This window comes from Falco biarmicus, chromosome 5 (genome assembly GCF_023638135.1).
Source record: "Falco biarmicus isolate bFalBia1 chromosome 5, bFalBia1.pri, whole genome shotgun sequence".
Taxonomy (NCBI): Eukaryota; Metazoa; Chordata; class Aves; order Falconiformes; family Falconidae; genus Falco; species Falco biarmicus.
The window spans coordinates 70,930,336-70,953,499 of record NC_079292.1 but is presented as its reverse complement, the minus strand read 5'-3'; the positions used below and the strand labels follow the sequence as shown (position 1 = coordinate 70,953,499).

The window sequence follows — 23,164 nt, the reverse complement described above, 5'->3', positions numbered from 1 at the left end:
AATACAAACTTGCTTTGCTAATTAGACTTACAGAAAGCTCTGGAAAAACCAATTTAGGGTAAAGATGACTCAGTGGAAATGCAGGACAAAGGCATGAAACAGCTGAAGAAAATCTTGTACTGAACATAGTAAGTCACCTTTCCTATTACCACATACAAGTAATTAAATGAGTGGTACCTGCAAGGTCAAAATGTTAGCCAAAAGCAGAAAAAGTAAATCAAAGAAGGAATTTCAAAGGAATCCTAAGCAATTTAAAGATTTCTTTAAAAATTTAGCATCAGTCTGACTGTATGGTGACAAATAAAAAGAGGAGCTTGCAAAGCTGCAAACCAGCTGAACGACGAACCCTCCTTACTTCTTTCCACTTCCAAAGCCACAGGTTTATCCATTCTGCCCCAAAAGCAAAAAGCTCAACTGACATGTAGAAAGCAGATGAGAAAAGCTATTGCAATAAAACCTTTGGCTAGAACTTTGATTCTTTTTGGATATTGATAAATGCAAACCATACAAACACAGAGAGCTGAAATAAAAGCTAGCGAACCTCTACATCCTCTGCAGTTGCTCTGAGGTCAAAGCTGCTTCGTGATCAGCAAAACATACATCACTTTCCATGAGACCACTATAGGCAATATTTGACAAAGTCCACAGGGAAGGAAAATACGAATAAATAAAAAAATAAATAAAGGAAACACCGACGCTGTATTGTGATTCTCCTACTATGCACCAAGTGCTCAGGCAGAATCATTTAATCATAATTCAATTTATCAAGGTAACTTTTGAACCCTACTGGGTGCATAGTGACCTTTCAGCCCCCTTGAAAAGTGTGATAAAAATCAAAGCAAGCAGTTTAAATAAGGAACTCAGCTTCTCGCTCTCTAATAAGGATCACTTCAGTTGCTCTAACCTGTTCTTTCTACATTATGAAAGACAATAAAGAAATCCAACTAAATAATTCATTTATAAAATTTATAAAAAACTACAGCCTTCTATAGACAAGTCTAGAAGAATATGAAGATCATGTCTAATCTGCTAGATATGGAAAATTTAGGTTTCAGATGAAAAGTTTGGAAGAATATGAAGATAGTGTCTAGTCTGTTAGATATGGAAAATTCAGGTTTCAGGTGAAAATTGAAGTGACAGAACAGAAACTTCCCCCACGAACAGGTTAACTCTTCATTACTTATTATTTGGAGAGGATCCAGCCTGATTCATCTTGTGTTGGACTTCGGTAGAAACATACATACAGCTATTGTACCTGCCCCCACCTGACTTTTGAGCATAGCTTCTCGTAGTCTGAGTAAACTTTTCAGGAGATAGACCACTGCACACTAGATTAGCTTGAAGGAAATAGTCAAGTACAAAACCATTTGGAGAAAGGAAGAAAAAAAAAAAAAGGAAAAAATAAATTTGTGATCAATGGGAGAAGAGATGGGGAAAAACAGTAGAAATGAAATAAGCTACTGCTGTTGCTTTGCCCAAAGGCACCTGGGACACTTACCATGTATCGGGTGATCAGCAATAGTCAACTACGTGTTCTTTGCAAATACGATTAAATTCATTGTCTTAGGCCCTTTTCTTTGCGTAGCACATTTTACTTTCTGTTTTCAATAACTCAAGACTACTCATGAAGGTAGCTGACACATGTCAATTCAGTAAGGTATAATTTCTAACATTTGTGCCTGACACACAAGTATCCTTGGAAGAGCAAAGAACTGGGATCTCCAAGTATTTTTTTGAATGTGGGATATCAAACCACTGCGCACAGCACAGGCAGAAAAATTTTTTAAAAAAGTCTTAAAAAACCATCAGAACTCCATCCTGTCTGTACAACTTAACATGAGACATTATGAAGCTTCCTAAAGGAAATAAAATGGTGTAGTAAAAACAACGCATGGCAAGGAAGGACAAAGGTTCTGGTAATATGCAGCAGCAGATGGAGACTTCTATCTAACACAGACCTTTTATTCAAGCCCACTTCTCCATTAATTAAAGCAGTGGGCAAGTGAAAACAAATATGTCTCAGTATAATTGTCTCTAAATAGACTTTCAAAGTTTGTAGTGTGAGGTCTCACCAAATCGTTAAATGTAAGGCTCTATTCAGAAAAATCACTCGCAATTCCAGCTTTTTTTTTTTTTTTTCATTAAAAATGAGGATAAAATAATTATTTGAAATAGAACTGACTGCCTTCGGATTCTCCCCCTCCCCCACTCCCCCAAGCTTTATGATTTAGAATCTGGCTAAGGAAAACTATATTTAATTAGGCTCATTAACCTTGCAGTGTGAACACATCTTTTTTTTTTTTTTTAAATAAGTCATCTGCTAGTCATCTGCACAGTCATGTGGCTTCAGGGATAAAAGTAATTAAAGCAGTTACACTATAGCTAATTAGCCAATATTCTGTAATCACTCTTGAAGTTTACTTTTTTTCTCTGAAGACATTTGAAAAAAATCATATTCAAAATCTTAACAGGAAATTCATCTCCTCACTTTGAAGAGCACGAATCCAAAAATACCAAGCATTTCCTCAGAAAACAATAAATAAACCCACTTCATTAGTATAATTACATAAATATCTAAGACACCTAACACATTCCTCATAAAGCAGACTAAGCTTTCAGAAACTTAAAAAAAAAAAAAAAAAAAAAGGCGTAGATGGCATCCCTTCAGATGGTAAAACAGAAAGCTCAAGAATGCCTGAGGCTGTAGTTTCACAAGCATTTTAAGACAGCACTGTCCCCAAAAGAAGCTGCCCCCTCCAACTGGTTATTTCCTCCTCTGTGCCAGAAACAGCATGTGTGCTCCTGCTCCTACCATGAACACATGATAAAAATGGGTAAGGGAAATGATGACAGCTGTTATTTCTGGAGAAGCAAGTGAAACATGCCCTGAACCTTTAGTGGAGGAATGAGGTATTCAGCTGGACACAGGCTGACCCCAGCCGGCCATGCATAGCTGAGCAAAGACACCAAGGAGAGGGAAAATGCTTCAGGAGCAGGTTTTGTTCCCGTTACCTTACCACGTAAGCTGTTCAGAGGTCTGTGGGTTATTCTGTTTCTTTGGGACAGAAGCTGTAGCTATTTTTCCCTAGTGACTCTTGCTACGGACCTATTTTATTTTCAAATGGGTCCTCCTTCTACAAAAGAAGTTCAGTCTCTAAGTCATCAGCATTCATATACTCAAAGCAGGACACCAAGATGTGAGTGCTGAACTAGAAATCAGCTCTGCTAGCTTGTGGCAGTAGTAAAATCACACAATGCTGACCATGGATCACATGAAGTGGATCGTGGTATCCTCCAAAGCACTTTGAAAACCACTGCCAAGCCTTTCCTTAGAAAGCGAGCAGCAGAACAACAGCAGCTTGATTTCCTGCAGGTCCAAGTCTTCTGCTGTTCCCTCTCTTCTTCTCTGGCTCCAGAGAACTCTCCTCACCCCAATAACCCAGCTGTCTTGTTATGCTTCTTACAGCTATGGAGTTAAACAGGAGGTTGTCACTCGCATAAAGCCCGAAAAAGATGTAAAGTCATGTAATTGCCGAGCTGTGCCTGTCTTTCCCTCAACAGAGGGACTAATTTGGCCACTCCACCCAGTGACTGACTTATTTCGAAAACGTCTAACTGTCCTTTAAATTTGATTAAATTATCCAGCAGATTCAAAAGGTGTTAGAAAGGAACAGGGAAGAAACCGCTATGGTACAGGCTAAAAGCAGCTATTAATATATTAGAACAGAACTATGCTGTCTTGAAAAGGGACACAACACTTCATTCTCTAAATGCCACTTACCAACAGGCTAGCTCTCACATGTAAATGACTCAGAAATACCAACTCTAATTAAAAATATCAATTGAAACATAATGAATGTATTTCTGGCCCTTCAACTAGAGGGACTAAGCAACACAGATGGATTACTCATTTATTTTTTTTTTAGAATTCAAGAACATACTTCTCAAAACAACTGCAACTAATTATTCTTTACTCAGAATATATATATACACACATATACATACATAGACACACACACAGGTAGTCACAGAATAATTTGAGTTGGAAGATCTCTGAAAGTCTTTTGTCCAAGCTCCTGTGCAAAGCAGGGTTCAGCTCTGAGCTCAGGCCAAGCTGCTGAGTGAGGGCTTTTTTCAGTTGAGTTCAGAGTGTCCCCAAGGATGGAGACTGCACAGCCTTTATAACAACCTGCCCTACCACCTGACTGTCCTGCGTGAAGTTTTTTCTTTTATCCATTATGAACTTCTCTGTCTCAGGACAAGCCTGCTGTTTTGCTTCATCCCATGATGCAAACCTATGATGAGCCTGGCTCTACTTTCTTGATATACTCCCCGCAGGGATGAGCAGGCTGCTGTTAGGACCCCTGAAAGCATTGTTTTCGCAGACTGAACCAGCCCAGGTCCCTCCGCGTCTCCTCACAGGGCAGGTGCTCCAGCCCCTGGACTATCTTGGTGGCCCTCTGCTGAACTTGTGGCAGTTTATCAATCTCTTTCTTCTAATGGGGGCAACAAAACTGGACACTGTCTTCCAGATATGGCGTAGCAAGTGCTGAGCAGTCCCACGAGCTACTGGCCATGTCCCCACTGGTCCAGCCTGGGGGGTTGCTGGCCGTTTCTGCTGCCGGGGCTCATCTTCCCCGCTCTGCCTTCCACCCTGCTCAATAACACTGGGCTCCTGTTGACCCATTTCCCCAGCCAGTTTGGGTCCCTCTAAATGACCTGGCTAATTTAGTCTCATCTGCAAACTTTATGAGCAAGCAGTTCATTGCCTCTTCCAGGTCATTGAAAAAAATTTTACACAGGATGTATCCCAAGCTAGACCCCTGCACTACCCTACGTGGTACCAGCCGCAAAATAGAGTGTGACCTATTAACCATCACCTTCTCTGCCCAACCATCCAACCAGGTTTTTAACATTTTGGTATCCACCCATCCAAACATCCCAACTTGGATACAAAATATTGCAAAACAGAGTGTCAAAAGCCTTGCAAGTGGATGTAAATGGCATCCACTGCTCTCCCCTTGCCACCACATCCAGTCATTTTACTATGGAAGTCAATTAGACTGGTCAGGCATGATTTACCCTTTTACTAATACAATATATGATGTAACTATGTGACTGGCAATCAGCTTTGCTGTTGTTTTGCCACATGACCTTTGTTACTGTTCAGGCCATTCCCCCTTCCCATTTACCTTCTGAGTGGCCTGAAGAAAGACTTGTATCCAGGCACAAGTTCAGGCTCCATGCAAACAAGCTGTATTATCTGCTTGGCTTTAAACATCCTACTTGCCATCTTCTACCTCTGCTCAAGGTTACCGACTGTCTGTCTTTCTCCATGAATTCTGAAGCTGTTGCATCAAGACTCCATCTGCACAGAACCCAAAATCCATGTGGCAGATGTCTGCATCCCCACAGTTAAACCAAAGGAGCATGCTACTAGCTCACACTATAAAACAGATGTTCATTGATGTGTTTCACTATTTTGTTGTGAACTGCATTAAAAAGTTGCATCTGATGTTTTCCTGAAATGTGACAAAACATAAAGCATCTGTTCCATTATACTCCAGTGTCCTTGGAAGCAGAACAGGAGAGGCAGACTCTTTTCAGGCCCTGCAGGCATCGTGGTGAACCCAAGTACCAAGAATGATCTCACCAACAGTCCCTGCAGAATGACAAACTTACAAAATTCCTTATCTCCCTTCTTTAGATGATTCTCTGATGACAAACATATCACTGTATTAAGACTAGTGACCCTCTGATAGTTCGCATAAATCAGTGTCTTTTTAATCTCTGTTACATGTACCTGTTCTTTACTACAAGTAAACACCTTGTTCTTCTACTAAGGAACAGCGATAGGAAGAAAGAAAGAAAGAAAGGATGAATTAAGGGCTTTTACAAAAGTGTATTTATTTTACAAAAAAACCCCAAACACATGGGAAAGCATTATATACCACAATTTGAGAAAAGATTGGCTTGTCATTGATAAACAAAGAGATGCTCCCTAACAGCTGCATCAGAAATTTACTGCTTAAATAATGACACGGGGCAGCAAGTATAGAAACAGCAGACAAGAGAAAAGGACTGAAAACATTTTTAAGTAAAAGATATTTTACCACTAGGTGTCCCTGTTAGAAAACTATAAGCCTACAGAATGCTCTGTGACATACAGGGCAAATCATTTGATTTATTGTTAAAGCTGCTGGCACAAGCTGGCAAAACCTTCAAAAGCCAAAGGGCCTAAGTGACAGAAGCAGTGTGTACCCTTAGCAACCATGAAAGATAAAGGCAAGGGTTTAACATGTCCTTTTTGAGTACTGCTATCAGCCAAGACACAGCATTAAATAAGATACTGCAACTTAAATATAGCACTTCACATAGTTCAGATGTGCATTTAGTGGGAGAGTGAATGGCAGGGAGTTTAATTCTCTCTTTAAAGCAGTCAGCATAAGGCAGCTGTTAGAAACAGCCACAGTGGGTATGCTGCTTAATATAAACATGGTCATGGCTGCACCATTTCCCTACTATGTCTGTCCTGCACATCCAACCCAGCTCATTTTGACCGCAATGGATTCACACAAAGATCACTGGGAAGGGATGGCAACAAGTACCTGCAGATAAGCTGAGGGCAGTGGCCTTTCCAGGTAAATCAGTTGCAGCTGGAAGAGGCCATATGGTGCAGCCCTGAAGACATCCATCCCTCTGTGCTCTCCGTTAATAATCTTGAGCATTAATTGACTCTGCCTCTTGGGCAGGGGACAGCTACTTACAGAAGACAGAGTTACATTAAATATTTGGAATGTACTCAGATTATTTTAGTGGCTGCAAAAAAAGCAATGATTATGTTGCATTGGTCAGCTGCACATTGAGTAATTTTCCCTCGACTACAGTTGTCACAGTACGACTACAGTTGTCACAGTAAGATCCAGCCAAATGTTACTGTTGTCGCCCATCTCTCCCAATAGTTTCCCACTTGGCAGCACAGCCTTCTTTACTACATATATGCCTGTCTGTCGGGGGATGACTGATAAGAACTGAACTGACTTCACATTCTGGACTCTCCACACATACTGACAATTAATTGTAAGGATAAATTTACACTAAGAAAAGGCACAGCATGCACCTAGTTTAAAGTAACTGGACCACATCTGCAAATCTCTGAGCTAGCTTTTTTTCAAACAGACATTGAAGTTTTGCCACTGTTATTAACACGTTTCTTTCAGCAAAAAGAGGGTGTTGAGATGATTACAGGTGAAACTCACCTGTCTCTGCAAGCAACCCACAAATAAGCACGTTACAGAGCAATGAGACAGCTCACTTTCAGGAACTACATGTCAATGACTTCAGTGAATGAAAATGCACTTGGCTTTCAGTTATCCACATGCTAATCATTTAAACTGCATGTTAGCTCTGCCCAAAGCCTGTGCTTGTGCTAGAGACCGGAGCACAGCCACGTGACTCTGTGCAGCGTGGCCTCCTGAACTCCTCTCGTGCTAACTTTGAGATCTCCCTGTTCCGCACCAGCTGTCCTTTATTTCTCACCTTCCATGATGCCATGCCTGTACCTCGCCAGGCAATTGTCCATCTACTCATATTGACCAAATTATCATATGCTGAAGGCAGGCTGTGGGAAGGCTCACCACCTTGATTCATTCCATCACTGCAGCTGGGTCTCACTGGGTGGAGAAGTCAGAAAGCTGTAGCCCTTACTCCTTCCCACCCCAGCAATCAGCAGATGGAGGGCTCCAGCCGGGAAATAGCAGAAAAAAAAAAAAACCTTTCTCGGCTGCCCTCTGTCGTACCTGAGGCACAACCACCTTTCAGGTCTGCAGACCACCTGTAAATACCTGGAAAATCCTTATCAGTTTTCAGAGAGCAAGCGACAGGGAGAACAATAAGGAAAAGTAAAACCCTGAGTTTGCAGATCAGAACCCAACTAATAAGTGTTCTCAGCCTCTTGGGGGGAAAGCGGGGGGAGATTTGTTCAGCAAGAAGCAGACAGGTACACAGAGGGCACCGGGCCCAGCCACCCGCCAGCGCGGCGCCCTGCCCGCGCCTTCCCCGCCGAGCCCTTTTCACCGGGCGTAGCAAGGGCGAACAGGCCTCCCGCAGCCCCCCGTTCGTATCCACGGCATCTGTCAAAGGATCTAGGGAATCGCAAGCACGTTCCGACTTCGGCTTTTCAGAAAGAGAAGGTTTTGCAGCAGCGCGGCGGGGGCGCGGGCAGACACCAGCCCGCAGCCCGCAGGCCCCCGCCACCTCGCCCGCCCGGCGCTCACCGGCACCGTGAGCCCCGTTCCCGGGGCGGGCGGGCGGCCCTGCCCGGGCCGCGGCGCCCAGTCTGCCGCCTCCGGAGCCCCTCACCCCGCCACGGCTCCGCAGCCAAGAGCTCCCACCGGTGGAGCCGCGGCCGGACACACCTCCACGGCCCCCGCCCGGCGGGGACGCCCCAGCGGGCACGGCCCCGGCCCGGCCCGCAGGCCGCTGCCCCTTACCCAGCTCGGTGCCGGGGTTTCGGCCCGCCATGGCCCGCGCTGCCGGCGGCTCCCCGCTCCCGCAGCCCGGGAGACTTCGGCCTCACCGGTCCCGCCCCGCACGGACAGGAAGCGGCGGCGGCCAGTCTCCGCGGGAGCACGGTGCTGCCACGCCGCCACCGCGCCCGCACCGAGCCCACCGCACCCGCGCTGCCGGCGCTGAGGCAGCCCAGGCCCGGCCCGGCCCTCCGCGGGGTGAGCGCGGGGCCCGCCGCCACGGCAGCCCCTAGGGCACGCCGGTCCGTCAGCCGTCCGCGGCACCTGAGCTGCCATCTCGGTAACGAGCCCAGACAACTCCAGGTTTCTTCGGGTTGAATCTTCAAGTAGAAACTGGTGTCACAGTACACTGTGGGCTCTGGGAACTGACTAACCTTGTGAATTTCTAATGAACTTACTAACCTGGTAAATTTCTAGTAACACCTACAAAATCAAAGACTGGTAACAAAGCCACCAATAGCTTCACAGCCCTTGCTTTGTTACCGAGTTGTAATGACAGAAACACATGTGAAAAATGTATTAAACCTTGTTAATATTCTCATTTAGATGAAGTAACTTGCAATTTTAGCCCTATTTGCTCAGTACTAGCAAAGAAACCACAAACACAACAGCATCACATAAAGCAGCCAAGGGTCACGGTTCTGAAATCAGAGGACGTCATTCCAGACATCTCCAACTGAAATGTTGCACACCCTAACCGAAACACAGCTCAAAGGCCACAGCCTGCAAGAAGCATCACCATGGGGCAATCTACGTGTTTCTTGGATTAAGCACATCCTCCAGCTTGTAAAATGAACAGCTTCCAGGTTGAAGCACTAGATTTTGAGCCCTCACAAGCCTTAATGGAATTAAAGATAAGGCTGAAACAATTAGCTATAAATCAGATGCAAGTTGCTTCTTTTTAGAAAAATGCAAATAACTGCAAAACTAATTTTGGAATGAAGTCAGAGAAATAACATGCTTAACACTACTATTGCACTAAGAAAGAATGATACCATGAGTCATGGTTTGTTTTCCTTTTTACTTCCCCCTGCCCAGCAGCTGAGGCTGGAGGAGACCCCTGTCAACCACCTGCATCCAACCACCTGCTCAAGCAGGTTCAGCTTCAGTAGGTTCCCTAGGGCCACTGTCTAGTTGGGTTTTGAGTATCGTCAGGAATGGAGGCTTCATGACCTTTCCAGGCAACCTGTTCCAGTATTTACCACCCCTCATAACAGAAAAAGATTTTTTATACATTCAGACAGAATGGCCCATGTTTCAATTTATATCTCAAATGTTTAGCTTCAATTTTTCTAACATGACAGCATTACTGTACTCTTAGGAAAAAAATCCAAAAGAATCTAATTACAAGTACAAATATGAAAAAATAAAAAGGTGCATGAATAAATATACCTCTGTATAAACTTTTCTTCTTTTCATACAGAATGCATTATGTAAATTCTTCAGTATAACATTAAAAGGAAATGACAAGTAGAACAGCAATATTTTCTTTAATGAAGAAAATATGATTTGTAACCTTGAAAGAGTAACTTTTTTTATCCAGTCTGGGGAACTAAACTCAAGCTTTATACAGATTCAGAGCCAACCGCTCAGATTTTCCATGTACAACCCAGTATTTCAGGCAGCATGTTTAATTTCGAGTTTTAACTGGTTTTGCTTTTAGAGACTCACTTTTACATTCAAACTTTAAAGAACAAAAAGACACAAAGCTTACACAATCAGAGAACTTGCCACCCTCGGTACCAGCACTAAAACATCCTTACTGCTTTTCTTCTGTATAGTACAAAAGCAAGATGCTCAGAAGATTACATAATTAACTTGGTTATTTCTCCATTCTGTGAACCCAACGCTCAACAGTAAGATATGAGTTTTGAGTCATTTTATTTAGACAACTGAAAACAGTTAAACATTCAGAAGCAGCATACAATGAAACAAAACCCAAACCAAATATTTTAAGTACATAATCCCTTCTTTTCAACTAAAGCCAAATTTTCCAACTTTCAAGGAGGGGAGGGAAAGAGGAAAAAAAAAAAAAAAAAGGAAAAACCATTGTGTCTCTTCTCCATAATAAAGAAAACACACTACAATGAGTCTAACAAACTGGAGAGACTGGATCTCAGCTTGCACACTTCTTTTAAAAGACAGTAGGCAATCATGCTAAAGAGATAGCAGAACTCTACTAGTCTTTTTTTTTTTTTTTTCCTTTTTTTTTTTTTTGGATACTCAGTTCTCTTACAGACAACACCTAGCCAGTTCCACCGCATTCTCATCAATTACTGCCCATCTTTGCCTTATGTAGAGAGCACACTCTGGAAGGCTGCTGTTTATCACTGGTCACTTGATTTAGTCTTGTATGTCCGCATGTCGCATAACAGTTGCGATAATCAGGCCTTAACTTCAGGAGTTGAGCTGTACACTGAATCTGAGTTTTCAGAGGCAAGATCTTCTGCAATTAAATAAAAAGTATTATTTAACTTCACCTTAGATATATAAACCAAAGAAACGTTGCACGGATTGCTTAAAGACAGATTCAGTTTGTTTTCCCATTTAACCTGATCCAGCTATTCCACCCTGTATGTTCAGTCTGCACAGCTCTAGTCACTAGTCTGACACTTACCAAATGGTCATTTTCAGGAAAAAGCAAAGATCTTTGAGAAGAGCGAAAAATGGCAAAAGGTATTTGGGGAAAACTACCTTGTCCACACTAAACATCTTGACTGATCTTTTAACACTTAGCCCAGTTGAAGCTGGCAGTTCAGTGCATTACCTATTTCCTCCTCTGCAGTTCCTGGAAGGGTGGTCCTTGCTTTTGCTGCTTCTGCATTCTCCTCTTCTGTAGAGGGGAGGGAGAACGAACAGTTAGTACCTTCAGTTACCCCCAACCCACCTTAATAAAAATAAAATTCAAAAAAATTTCCCACTTAGTGTTGAGAAGGAACAGCTGGGTAAGCAATTCCATTAATGAATACTCACTTGCAGTTTCCTAGACATTACCCCCGCAAGTATAGAGAACCAAATTACAATATAATTTTTTTAAAAAAATATATAAAAAAAGTCATCCACATTTCTTTCTAGAGACTTTTATCTCTTTAAGACTTATAGAAGTAGTATTTCATATTCCTTACTCTTTAACATAAATATACATCAGATTATTTGCTTAAATATCCACAGAATATCTATATTCAATAAGCTTACAGGTTTTAAGTGCTGTAATGGCAGCTACAAAAGTAAATCCTTCAATCTTAACAGATTTGAGTGGATATAGAAACCCTCAGAAGACAGTACAAGTTGCTGTATGAAATTCAATGTTTATCACTTATGAAAGTTAGTAAGTGCACATGGATCAGCCAAATTTCACCAGAAACAAGCACTTACCAGGAACTACACACTTCCAGAGACCATAGGTTTTCCCTACTGTTGTCTGCCACAGCCTTAGTGTACCATCCTCAGAGCCACTTGCATATAACTCTCCATCAGGGCTAAATCTCACACAGTGAATTGGACCAAAGTGTCCTTTGTAAGATTCTATAAGGGAACATACCAAGACCATTAATTTCAAATTTCAGCCAACAACTGAAATTAGTAAGTAAAAACTGATCAGAAGAGTGGAGAAAAATACTGACAGGGGGGCCCTTTTAGCTTCTGATGCAAAACAAACCTTCTATTAATTGTTATTTCAGCAATCTCCAATTTAGGTAACTAACATATTAATGTTTTATTAATTGCAAGAAAACTGGTGCTTATTTATTCTAGGCAAAACTACAAAGCAAGCCAGTAGCATGGAGCACACATGCCCTGTTCCTTCAACCACTCACTCCATACACATACAATTTTAAACAAGAACAGAATCAAATAATACACTTAGAAATACACTTTTTAAAAAATATATTTGGCCAACATTATCAAGAACACAAACATAAAACATTTTTCATAAAAGCAAGTAGCTGCAAATTAGAGACACCTAACGAATGCTATGGTATGGCACAAGTTAACATACAACTTGCTATTGCAGCTACACAGAATCATAGAATTGTTTAGGTTGAAAAAGGCTTTTAATATCTAGTTCAAATATAACCTAGCATGACAACTTTTTCTAAATAGGTGCAAGAAGCTATTTAATGGAGACTTTAACTAGTCAGGTATAGTGAGAAAGGAAGGAATGCTTGCTTAACTGATAACATACCTTTTCATCCTCTTGCACAGCATGCTATGCAAAGACCTTATTTGAGTACAAGCTTATTAGTCTTATTTCATTAATCTAATACCCATTTCAGAACTCATTTTTGATTACAGAAAACAAACATACCTAATTCTTCTCCTGTATTATAGTCATATTTATAGAGTTTAAAATCTTCACCACCTGCAACCAAACATTCCTTTGCAGGGTGAAGTGATGCTGAATTGATTGTAGCAGGTGCTTCAAATGATTTAATCTGCTCTAGACTGAGAAATAAAAGTTTGTTAACAAAAGTTCATTTAAAAATATCCTGAAAGCAAAGAAACCGTGATTCTACTAATCACAACTGCTTTTAAGAAAAACAGAATACACCCACACGGTTTCTGAAACAATTTTTAATACTTGAAAATCACACTTGTCAAGTTAGAAACAAGTTCAGAATAAGCAAAACAAAAGCTCACACATTCAGAACTACTTTCTGGAATATGCTTAAGTGTGTAACTTGCTTTCTTAAGACAACAGAGATGTATAAATAATTAGTTCTCTGAAAAGCACTGAACTGAAACTGAATCCTGATTTAACCACAAATACAGTTAGTATGAAAATGGCACTGAACCTTTGAAGCTTAGTATTTCATAGACAGTTTGGGTTCACTATTTTAGAAGAGGGTAGCTGTTTCACACTCTGCCTCTGACAAGACAGCAAAGACATTCACTAATACCAGTTCTGACAACTTGGTGATTTTAGTTTTTACCCACAAATAAGCCCATTACTCAACCTGTGCAAATTCTGTGGTCTGGACTCACGTTTCTGCACTATGAAAAGCAATAGTCTTCCCGTAAGTTATCACAAGTATCTGTCCTTCTGGAACATACTCCATGCTGCTCACTGACATTGCAACATTTAGTGCCTTCGCTTCAGTCATGGTACTCCGGTCCCAGAGGCTTAAGAGGAAACAAAAAGGAAAAAAAGAGACTCTACAATTACTTCAGCAAATCAAACAATTTTCACCTCCCATCCGTGTCAAGATTGGGATCAAAAAAGCCACCTAACAAAGAACACTGTTTGACTCCACAGGTACTTCAGATTGTCAGTGGCGTCCTTACCTTCATTCTCATCTAGGCAAAGTTTTAATACATGCTTACTTTAAAATACTTTTACTTTTGAAGCTTCATGCAACAACATTAAATGGTACACAGATCATTTAACTACTCAAGGATTCTCTTAGAGATTAGAAATCTTGTTTTTAGTCTGAGCAATAGAGCTTTCTAGAAGCAAGGCTTGAAGATTCCATTCTGCCTGTTTACCTTACAAGGCAAAGAGGTAGTAATGCCAACTTATACAAAGAACAGTGATTAATTTTAAATAATATGGTTTTCTTTGTAGGGGTGCAAGAACTATCTAAACAGAAAAGAAATTAAATTGTTCTGCTATGACAACTAAAAATCTTCATGCATTAACTGACTGCTGCACTTCTATGTCTACAGAGAAAAATGAACAAGACCAGGCCCTTGCCTGTCTTGAACACTAGGAAACTGAAAAGATCTGGAGCTGAAAAGGAGACTACAGGGAAACTGCACCAGTGACTTCATGCTCCCATCCTTCCTTCCACAATGTAAAAAACACCATTCTGCTTCTCTCTGTCCTGAGCCATAAAGAATCACTAATCAGCTAGGTGTGAGACGACACTGTTCATATCAGCCAGAAAGCTGAGGAAGCAGTTAGGCACATCTCCCATCTTTTCTGGACAGCATAGTTTGAGGAAGGGTCTTTGTTAATTAATCTCCCAAGCAGCCAGGTTTGTCTAGGTTTCAGCACATCTACCAATTGAGCATCAAGTAAACAAAATACAACCATGACTGGATGAGCCATCTTACAAAAACACTAAAGCCTACTCAACTTATCAGCATGGCAGAGAAATAAGGCTATGTCTATCAACAGTGCGCTCTTTCCAGATACTCTTCCCAGTCTTTTATCCTAATGCCTGGCTAGTCCAGGCCTCATGCATCTTTCAAGGCTCGATTGCAGAAGACAAGAAAGCAGTATCTCAGCACAATCCGTATGCACAAGACCTCATCTATCAATTCCTCTTCTCTACGATTGCAAAAGGCATAAATTTATTCTTACTATGCAGTTCTCAAAACCCAACTCTTATCAGGGAGGACACTTTCAAGGAGTAAATCAGAATTATTACAAAAGTTGTATATCTAATTGCAGGAGAACTGTATTAGGCATGCAGCTATAATAACCTAGGATCAAATAACCTGTGTTACTTATACCCTTTATCAAAACACACAACTATCTTCTTGTACAGATTATGATGATAAATACAAGTGAGCTTCGTAGATAAAAGAAAGTTACTTTTACTTACCGGACAGTTTTATCATCAGCTGAAAGAATCTGTTTGTCATCACTGCTCCATAAAGCCTTTTTAATGCCAGAAGTATGTCCACTGACAACATCAGGTTCTTAAAATAAAGCCAAATATTTTAATACATGTAAGAAATTGAAATACCATCATGCAGCAGTTTGGGCACTTTAAGTTATATGGTTTTCCATTTACTAGAAACATAAAATTACTTCAAGCACTTGTGACTTTATCTGTAGATCTTACTCTAGGAACTGGATAAATGTACACTGGGTAACTGATTGGCTAAATTTAAAAAGCATCATGAGTTTAACATCAAGGTTCTCTAGCTTCATATTACACATCAGCAGTTTAGTATTCACATTAATTTAAACAAACTTAAATATGTGGAATCTTTTTTCTTTCAGATAACTAAATTATGATTAATTAGACCTATTTCTAATGAGTCTGTATCAAACTGAAACATGCTATCCTTGAAGTCCATTACAGGTAAACTCCAACTCACTTGTAAAAGCATAAACTTAAAACCATCGAGGTTATCTTACTATAGCCACTATAGACACTACATTTGAAAAAACAATCATCAGCTTTTATAATTCATAACAGAAAGTAGATCTTAATTTCAGAACTTAATTATTTAACTCCACGAAACAAGAATCAGTTCTAAAAGACTCACCTGCTTCTGGCTTGCTCAAGTCATAGATACGCAACAGTTTATCTTGTCCACCTGTTAACAGATAATTGCTATCCTGAAACAGAAGTTATAAAGGGTCAACTCTATTTTGAATCAAAATACCAGCCTTCACCCATGAGTCTTTAAATAACAGTTCTTTCTCTCAGAAAGCCTCTTAACACACTTAACTACAGTTAAGCTACAATCCTAAAAACTAGAAATGGTATGCTAGATTATTTGCCTGTTAAGATACACACGTAAAAATTTGGGAAGTAACTAATAGCAAAACAGACCTTAAAAGCTTACTTCCCTGATGAAAAAGGTACAAAGGTTTTTCATACCTGTGTAAAATCCACACTTTTGACAATGTGTTTGTGAGCCAATGTGATTAGTTCATCGCCCGACACAGCATCCCACACTTTGCTAAACAGCAAGAGAAAATATTTGTATTTCAGTAGCACCAGGACAAATCCACCTCGATAGTCAGATTAGTTTGTAAGCAATCTTTCCTGACACCATCATAACATTTTATCATAAATGCTACATTCTTATGTATTCTTATAAACGAGTTAGTGAGAACACTTTATACGTTTTTATTAAAGCTTTTTTTTTTACTATGCCACCATTTAACTTTCTCCTTTTCTTCAGGACAAAGCAGACTAAATAGTATTTTACTTTTAAGACAAAGGGAGCTCTCCTCTGCAATTTTATTGACAGAGATTGCCCTCTACTAACAGGATTCAACTTGCTAAATATTAATTTATGCTGCAAACAGCACAAACAAACAACAAAAAACATCAAAGAAATAATTTAGTAGAATTTTCAGAAGAGCTTTCTTGTAATAAGAAGAGACTACCTGGTAGAAGCAAAATAAAAATCACTCTTTTAACTCTGCCAGAACTACAGTTGCTAGAGATTAGACACACATAGAAATGTTATTCTAGTGAACTGGCACGCTAATTAAGTATATTATCAAGAAGCAGTCACTTGTTCATCACAATGGCATTAACTGCAACTGCTTTCAAGAACCTAAAGTCTAGGTTTTATTTTGGCTAGCCATAAATAAACTAACAATTACTAAAGAAAAACAAATGGCTCGGTAATTTACTACAGCTACATGTCACCAAAGAGCAGTAAAGACTAAAATCAAACTACAGACTTCAAGGACAGATAATCACTTACGCTGTAAAATCTGCTGCTGCTGTAGCTGCTTTAGTGGCATCAGTGTTCAAAGTGGCACCCCAGACAGCACCTTTATGACCGAGAAACGTGCCAATCCAGTCTCCTGTGTCACCCTGGCGCAGCATAGGCTTACCATCTTCAGAAAAACAAAATGAATATGGTAACATGATAAAAAAAGGAAGTGGTTAAAAAAAAAAAAGATTCCTTTGCACCAGCATGTGTAAATACTGCAGATTTTATGAACCTGTTCTTTGTAAAAGAGTTTAGCTGAAGAGTTTAGATATGCAGCTGTACTTGCTGCATGTACCCAACACTGTGTAAACATTACAATACTACTCCAAATGATTTAGGTTTGTGTTAAGGTAATACGGAGACAGAAAGGAGCACAAGTCTTGTGCTTGCAATCCATTATGTTTAAAACACATACAGAGATGGTGTAAAAATGAAATAGACTTTCCCATGATTATTTTTTCTGGGAGGCTATCAAAAAGCTCTTCACATAAGAAGATATTGAGCTGAACCAGAAGTGCTCCAAGGCAGAAAGAAATGTCTTTTTGAACTTACGAACACATACAGAAGATTAACATATACATGAATGAAGGGGAAGTGCTATTCACATAGTGAGTTCTCATGGGAAGGGGGCGGACGTCGTCATCCTACACCCAGCGAGGCAGCTGCCCTGGCTAAACGGGAGCTCTTTAAAACCCACAGCTATGCGCACAGCCGGCGACAGCGGGCAGTTAGAAATAAAGCTTTTCGAGGCTTACCCCCCCCGCCCCCCGCCAGCAGTTCGGATCCAAACTGGGCGAATGCGGGCTGTGATACCCTCCCAGCCCAAAACAGCGACTAAAGCACCACGACAATCAGCCGCCCGCTCCCTCCTCCATGCGGCAGCACCGTGCGCTGGCGTTACGCGGCAAGTACCGGCCTTTCGCCGGCCGCACAGGGCACCGGGCACGACCGCCTCGGCGAGCTCCGGCCGCTATACACACACACGCCGCCACCCCCTCGGGAAAGCGAGACGCGGCCTACGAGCAGGCGGGCCGGCCCGCCGCCCCCCGCCCCCACCCCCCGGCCCAGGGCGGCCCGCCGCGCAGACTGCACAACGGGGCCGGCGCCGCCGCTCACCCTTGCAGGCGCTGATGAGGAAGTAGCCGTAGGGGGTGACGCCGCTGAAGGCCAGGTCCACCACGGGCCGCGTGTGGCCGGAGCACGTCAGCGGGGTCTGCCTCATGGCCATGGCGGCGGCGCGGCGGCGGGAGGGGGGGGGAGGGGGAGACGGCGCTGGCGCGAGGCGGAGGCGGGGCGCGCGCGCACGGAGCCTGGGAAGGGACACGAGTCCCCTCCTGCCGGGCAGGAAGCGGCAACGGCGGCGGCGGCGGGGAAGGAAGTGACGGCACGGAAACGCTTCGGAGCGGAAGCTGCGTCAGCCAGCGGGCGCGCAGCCGGAAGCGCCGCTAGGCGCAAGCGCGCGGCATTCGTTGCTGTTATCGTTGCCGGGGAGGCGCGGTGGGCCGGGCCCGGGCGGGGCCGGGCGGGGCGGGACTCTGCGCGCCCGGGACGCCGCCCCCCTGCGGAGCCGACCCGAATCGAGCCGAGCCGGGCTATGCCTGGCGGCCTGTGGGCGGGAAGCCGGCCCGCCCCGCGCTTCCCGCGCTGCCGAGTGCCTTGTCAGCCCTCAGGGCTTCTGCCGCCCCCGCGGCATTCTTTCCTCACCCCCGTTCCCGAAGGAAGACTGTCTGACTGACCCCAGGGTAGGGTCCAAGGCTCCTCAGAGCTTCTTTATTGTGTCTAGGAGCTCTTCTACAGCAGTTCCCGGCAGGTTCCAGCTTGCACTTGCTTTTCAGCAGTTGGGGTGTCACAACGCAGCCTGTCTCCCCGTGCCCAGCTTCTTCCCAGTTGGCACTCTGTGCCCCTGTGGTGCATCTCTGGCCTCTTCAGGCTCCTAAAACAGCAGCAAATAAACCCTGTCAAAAGGAAGCGCAGCTCTTTCTGTAGAGCTAGCTCCCTTTATGGCTCTCTGCAGGATCCGATAAGCCTTGCCAGCCACGGAGGCTGGTGGAAAGACAGATAGGGGGGATGTAGCGATCTCGGGATGCATAGCAGCACCCACCTGGGTTTGCATAAAAGAAGAGGGAGCTAAGATGGTGGTGGTGGTTAGGGCTGCCCTCAGAAGCATCTAAAAATGGCATTGGAAGATGTGTCAACAGCCTTCCTTAAAAATTAGGGATGCTGTTACTCTTCTTTCAAGAGGCTAAAAAATCAGAATGATTGACAGCTGCTCATCTACTTTTTCAAGTCTTACAGCTAGGAAAAGCATTAAAATCATTAACAGATAATTGACGTTTAAAATAACTTTGGTCTTCCACAGGTTCTCTTTAAAGGATAGGCACCATATTTCATTTTCTGACCTTCTGGTATTTCATTTATGCCCCCAGAGTTCTTAAAAGTAACTCCTAATGATTATGTAATTTCATGACACATTTTCATGCATACTAACCACTGCTGACACTTCCAGTTTTTCCACACACAGCCACAGACTACCACATAGACCTTTTAAGTACCTGAGATTTTCCAGATTTTTTCCTTGCAGTGATAGCAGTCTCTCACTGTGCTTTGCCAAATATTCAGCCTATAGCTGAATCTATCAAGTCTCAGACAATCATGGGGAATTCAAATGTAGCTCTGAAAGATTTAAAATTAACGTTAAAAATAACTTCCCAAAACGTGTGTTTGTCTTGGTAAAACTGACTGAAGAATTTTCTGTATTTTATCCCGTTGTTAGGAATACTTTGAGAGCTTAATGTACAAAATACTCGGCAGAGTGGCTAAAACTTCAGAGTGCAAAAGTCAAATGCCGTTTTATTATACTTTATATTATAGCAGTGTTTCAAAAATGTCATGGCATATTAGTGTTCTAAACTTTACATGTATGTTCTCTGTTTGTATTATTCCTTGTAATTTTTTTTTCTTCATTCCTAACCGTATATGTGTTTTGATTCTCAGTAGAGCCATTACACACCAAAAATACATTTATAGGAATGGGGCAGAAACTAGGGGTATAGATGGAGATCCCTTATCTAAACATATTTAAAACAGGACTAAACAAATATTTATTAGTTTCACATTTTTCAAAACCTAATCTAAACATATCATTGTGTCTCCTAATTGGAAATGCTGCTTGGGTTTGCATTTTAAAAAACTGTTCTGGTAACTGATGTTATAAACTTTCTGAGTGTGTGTGGGGGAAAACCAAGGGTCGGTAAAGTTAAAAACTTTGTACTGAATTTAAATTACCTACTTAAAAATCAGTATTGAGGAAGGGAAAGAAAGGGAAAATTGTGTTTAGGGAAGTTTATGATTTCATAGTTTTGATTGATTTTGCCTTCTGTTAAATTGGAGCATGATTTTCCACCTGCACAAAGAAACAATATGACATCTACTTAGGAAGACATAAAATCTGTAACAGGCAGACATGTAAAAACATTTTCAACTTGCCAGTAGGTAGCTGAAAATCAGAAAAGGAGAAAAATCATGGAGATGCAAAACCTATAAAGTCTAGACATATTAATAATCCCATCAGGCCCAGAAAAACTATAGGGTAGTACTATGAATTAAGTTTTTCGTATGCTGCAGGAACATGAAAATTCTAGGAAAGGAGCATGATGGGTGTCACTAAAGCCAGACCCTTAAAAAGAGACTTTGATACCTACTGTGGGACCTGGGCAGACTTGAGGCATCATACTGTTAACTGCTGTGTTTCATCCTGAGGGAAATAATTGTACTGGGTAGAGACCTGTGTACTGATCATCACCTACTGGCCAGTTTTATAAAAGTTATGAAACTGCTAGTAGATGGACTTAGTACAAGCATGTAGATGATTACGTGAGCACTGATCCCACACAGTGCTGGTGTCTGCCTCCAGCAGTAGGTGCTTGATTGATTCCCAGTTAGAGCCTGACATTTCCCCACTGCCCCCAGCCTCAACCTCTCTGGCCTCATTGCCCAGGCACTAGCTCCTCCATTCTGTACCAGACAGTGGCTTCCACAAACTGATTTTTGCCTTCCGCTCTCGATGTGTTTCCATTCCTATGTGCAGTAACAGTATAGCCACATGGCTGGACAAAAAGGATAGGAATTAGGCCCTTTGAGTCTAGATTTAACAGTGATATAGAAGGATATGACTTCTTAAATCACAGTTCTAGAAAGCAAGGGGGAGCTTTATTATCTTTGGGAAATACGACTAAGGACATACAGAAATAATACTGAAAATAAAACTATCTACATTTTTTCCTTAAATCTTTAATACCAAAACAGAACATAGTAATTGAAAGTCTCTGAAGTTTGTCCTAGGCCTAACTCGGGGTATATCATGCATAATGTAGCCAGCCAGTTTGTTTGGCGATGATCTCAGACATTTCCTGCTACATTCTGGTGTACATTCTGCATCTGTAGCCCAAATCCAACCAGAAATTTTTAATGCAGAATTTGTTAAACTGGGCGTGGGGAGGGGAAGTACTACCATGAAGCACGTTTGTGGCTGGAGAAGGAGAAACACTTTGCCATGGAGCCACTGCAAGGTGAATGAATGACAGGTGTGTCCAGGAGGAAGTATTTCAAACAGAAGCAAGAGCAAGGATTAGAAAGGAAGGGGCCAAACACACACAGAGCAGGAGCAAAAAGAAATGCTGAACTGATCCGGCATCGTCAGCGAGCTCTTGCTAAGGAACACATCCTAATATCATTTCTATCCGATGTGCTTCCTCTGCTTGTATTTAGAGCTGTTGTTTTCCTCTGTTGGAGCCTACCAGCCTTTGGCCCTAGCTGCCACTCCTCTGGTATTTCCCCTGCCATTGCCCTCCTTTTATCTCCCTAGTAGCATCTCCATTTAAATATGTTTATTCCCCACAGTCTGAGGATGTTTGATTTAGAAATACACTAATTCTGTGCCCTCAGGCTAAGCTACTTTTAATACAGAGATTGTTAGAGAAGCTAGGAACTGTGAAACAGGCCTCAGTTCTTCAAGAAAGGCCAGAGAAGGTACAAGGAAAAATAGAAAAAGTAGTTACTTACAACTGAGAGCCTAGCAAGCTTAAAATAAAAATACTAAGTTAATACTGAGTTTTATTGTTTTAGCCAAGGTGATTATTTATCAGATTCCAATAATGTTACAAATAAAAGAGATGTCATTAAAAAAGTTTTATTCAAAGTTTTGTATTTATCTACTTATTGTCCAAATAACTGTCTTGTAGTGTTAAATAAATATTCATCAACTCCAGTTTGTCGGCCTTGTAATCATACATAGTAATTCACCCCATTACTGCACGGAATAACAAGTATGCTGATCATAGTTTATAAAGTATCTGGGCAAGACTCTTAACATTTATAATTCAGTACCTGGTTAATTAAGACAACATCTTTTCACAGTCAGTGATTGAATTTCCTCAGAAATCCTGCTGACAATGAATAAAGCTATCCTATGAAAGGTCATGATTCTAGTGCTTTGATTAAAGTAAATCATGCAGAGATTGAATTAAGTAGAGGGTGTTTAGTATACATATTTACATTTCCAAAAGTTGGAAATACATTCTCTTGCCACTGAGTGGAGCTCTTTACATATTTATTAGTACATTAATTACCTAGCTGAGCACTTCTACTGTGAGGTGGCTTACTGATGTTTTCATCTTGTACATAGCAGCTTTGTGGACATAGTGCTCAAGAAGTTACGAAATAAATTAGCTAAATAGGTAAATGGAAATCTCTGGGTGCCACAAGAAACAGCAGCAAAGCACCCCGTTTTTTTTAGCAGACCTTGAATTTGCATTATTTTTATATGTTGTGAAACATTCAGTGTAATCTGTAGGCACACTGATGCTCTCTACCTCTTTGGAGAAATGTCCCCTACTAATCTGTATAGCTAACCAAGGGGAGGGCGGGGGGTGGGGGGGGAATGGGGGTATCGGGATGGAACACAGGATGGGGGGGACGGGACGGAGGGCAGGATGGGACCACCTCTAAAAAGCCCAAGGAGTATCTGTTTGCTAAAGGATATGTTATGAATGCTCCATGCAGTTATGTGAGAGCAATTGCAGAGCACGTTGCTGTGTTTTCACTGTAGGAACAATTACAGCTGAATGCCAGCCTTGAGCAGTCAGTTATCACTGAGTAACAAGATGTAAGGCAGATGTAATCACATTTCACAAATAATAGAACAGAGTGCTTCAGGTCAAGGAGTC

At 41.8% G+C, this 23,164-nt stretch overlaps 2 protein-coding genes across 2 annotated transcripts in view; both read right to left on the bottom strand.

Moving 5' to 3' along the window:
• The window catches only part of DERA (deoxyribose-phosphate aldolase), a 57,321-nt gene extending 48,662 nt beyond the window's left edge, over nucleotides 1-8,659 (bottom strand). Inside the window, exon 1 of the mRNA XM_056341614.1 lies at nucleotides 8,493-8,659. Coding sequence (XP_056197589.1) covers nucleotides 8,493-8,523 — 31 coding nt within the window. The 5' untranslated portion in view covers nucleotides 8,524-8,659. The remainder of the gene's footprint in view (nucleotides 1-8,492) is intronic.
• Nucleotides 8,660-9,997: 1,338 nt separating this feature from the next.
• On the bottom strand, nucleotides 9,998-18,320 carry STRAP (serine/threonine kinase receptor associated protein). The gene is made up of 10 exons (XM_056341355.1): nucleotides 18,057-18,320; nucleotides 16,929-17,064; nucleotides 16,088-16,169; nucleotides 15,750-15,822; nucleotides 15,077-15,173; nucleotides 13,512-13,649; nucleotides 12,835-12,971; nucleotides 11,904-12,053; nucleotides 11,296-11,361; nucleotides 9,998-10,974 (listed from the first exon to the last, which is right to left on the bottom strand). Exons 1-10 carry the CDS (start codon nucleotides 18,166-18,168, stop codon nucleotides 10,913-10,915), a joined length of 1,053 nt encoding a protein of 350 aa, XP_056197330.1. The 5' UTR covers nucleotides 18,169-18,320; the 3' UTR covers nucleotides 9,998-10,912.
• Between the last annotated feature and the right edge of the window lie 4,844 nt (nucleotides 18,321-23,164).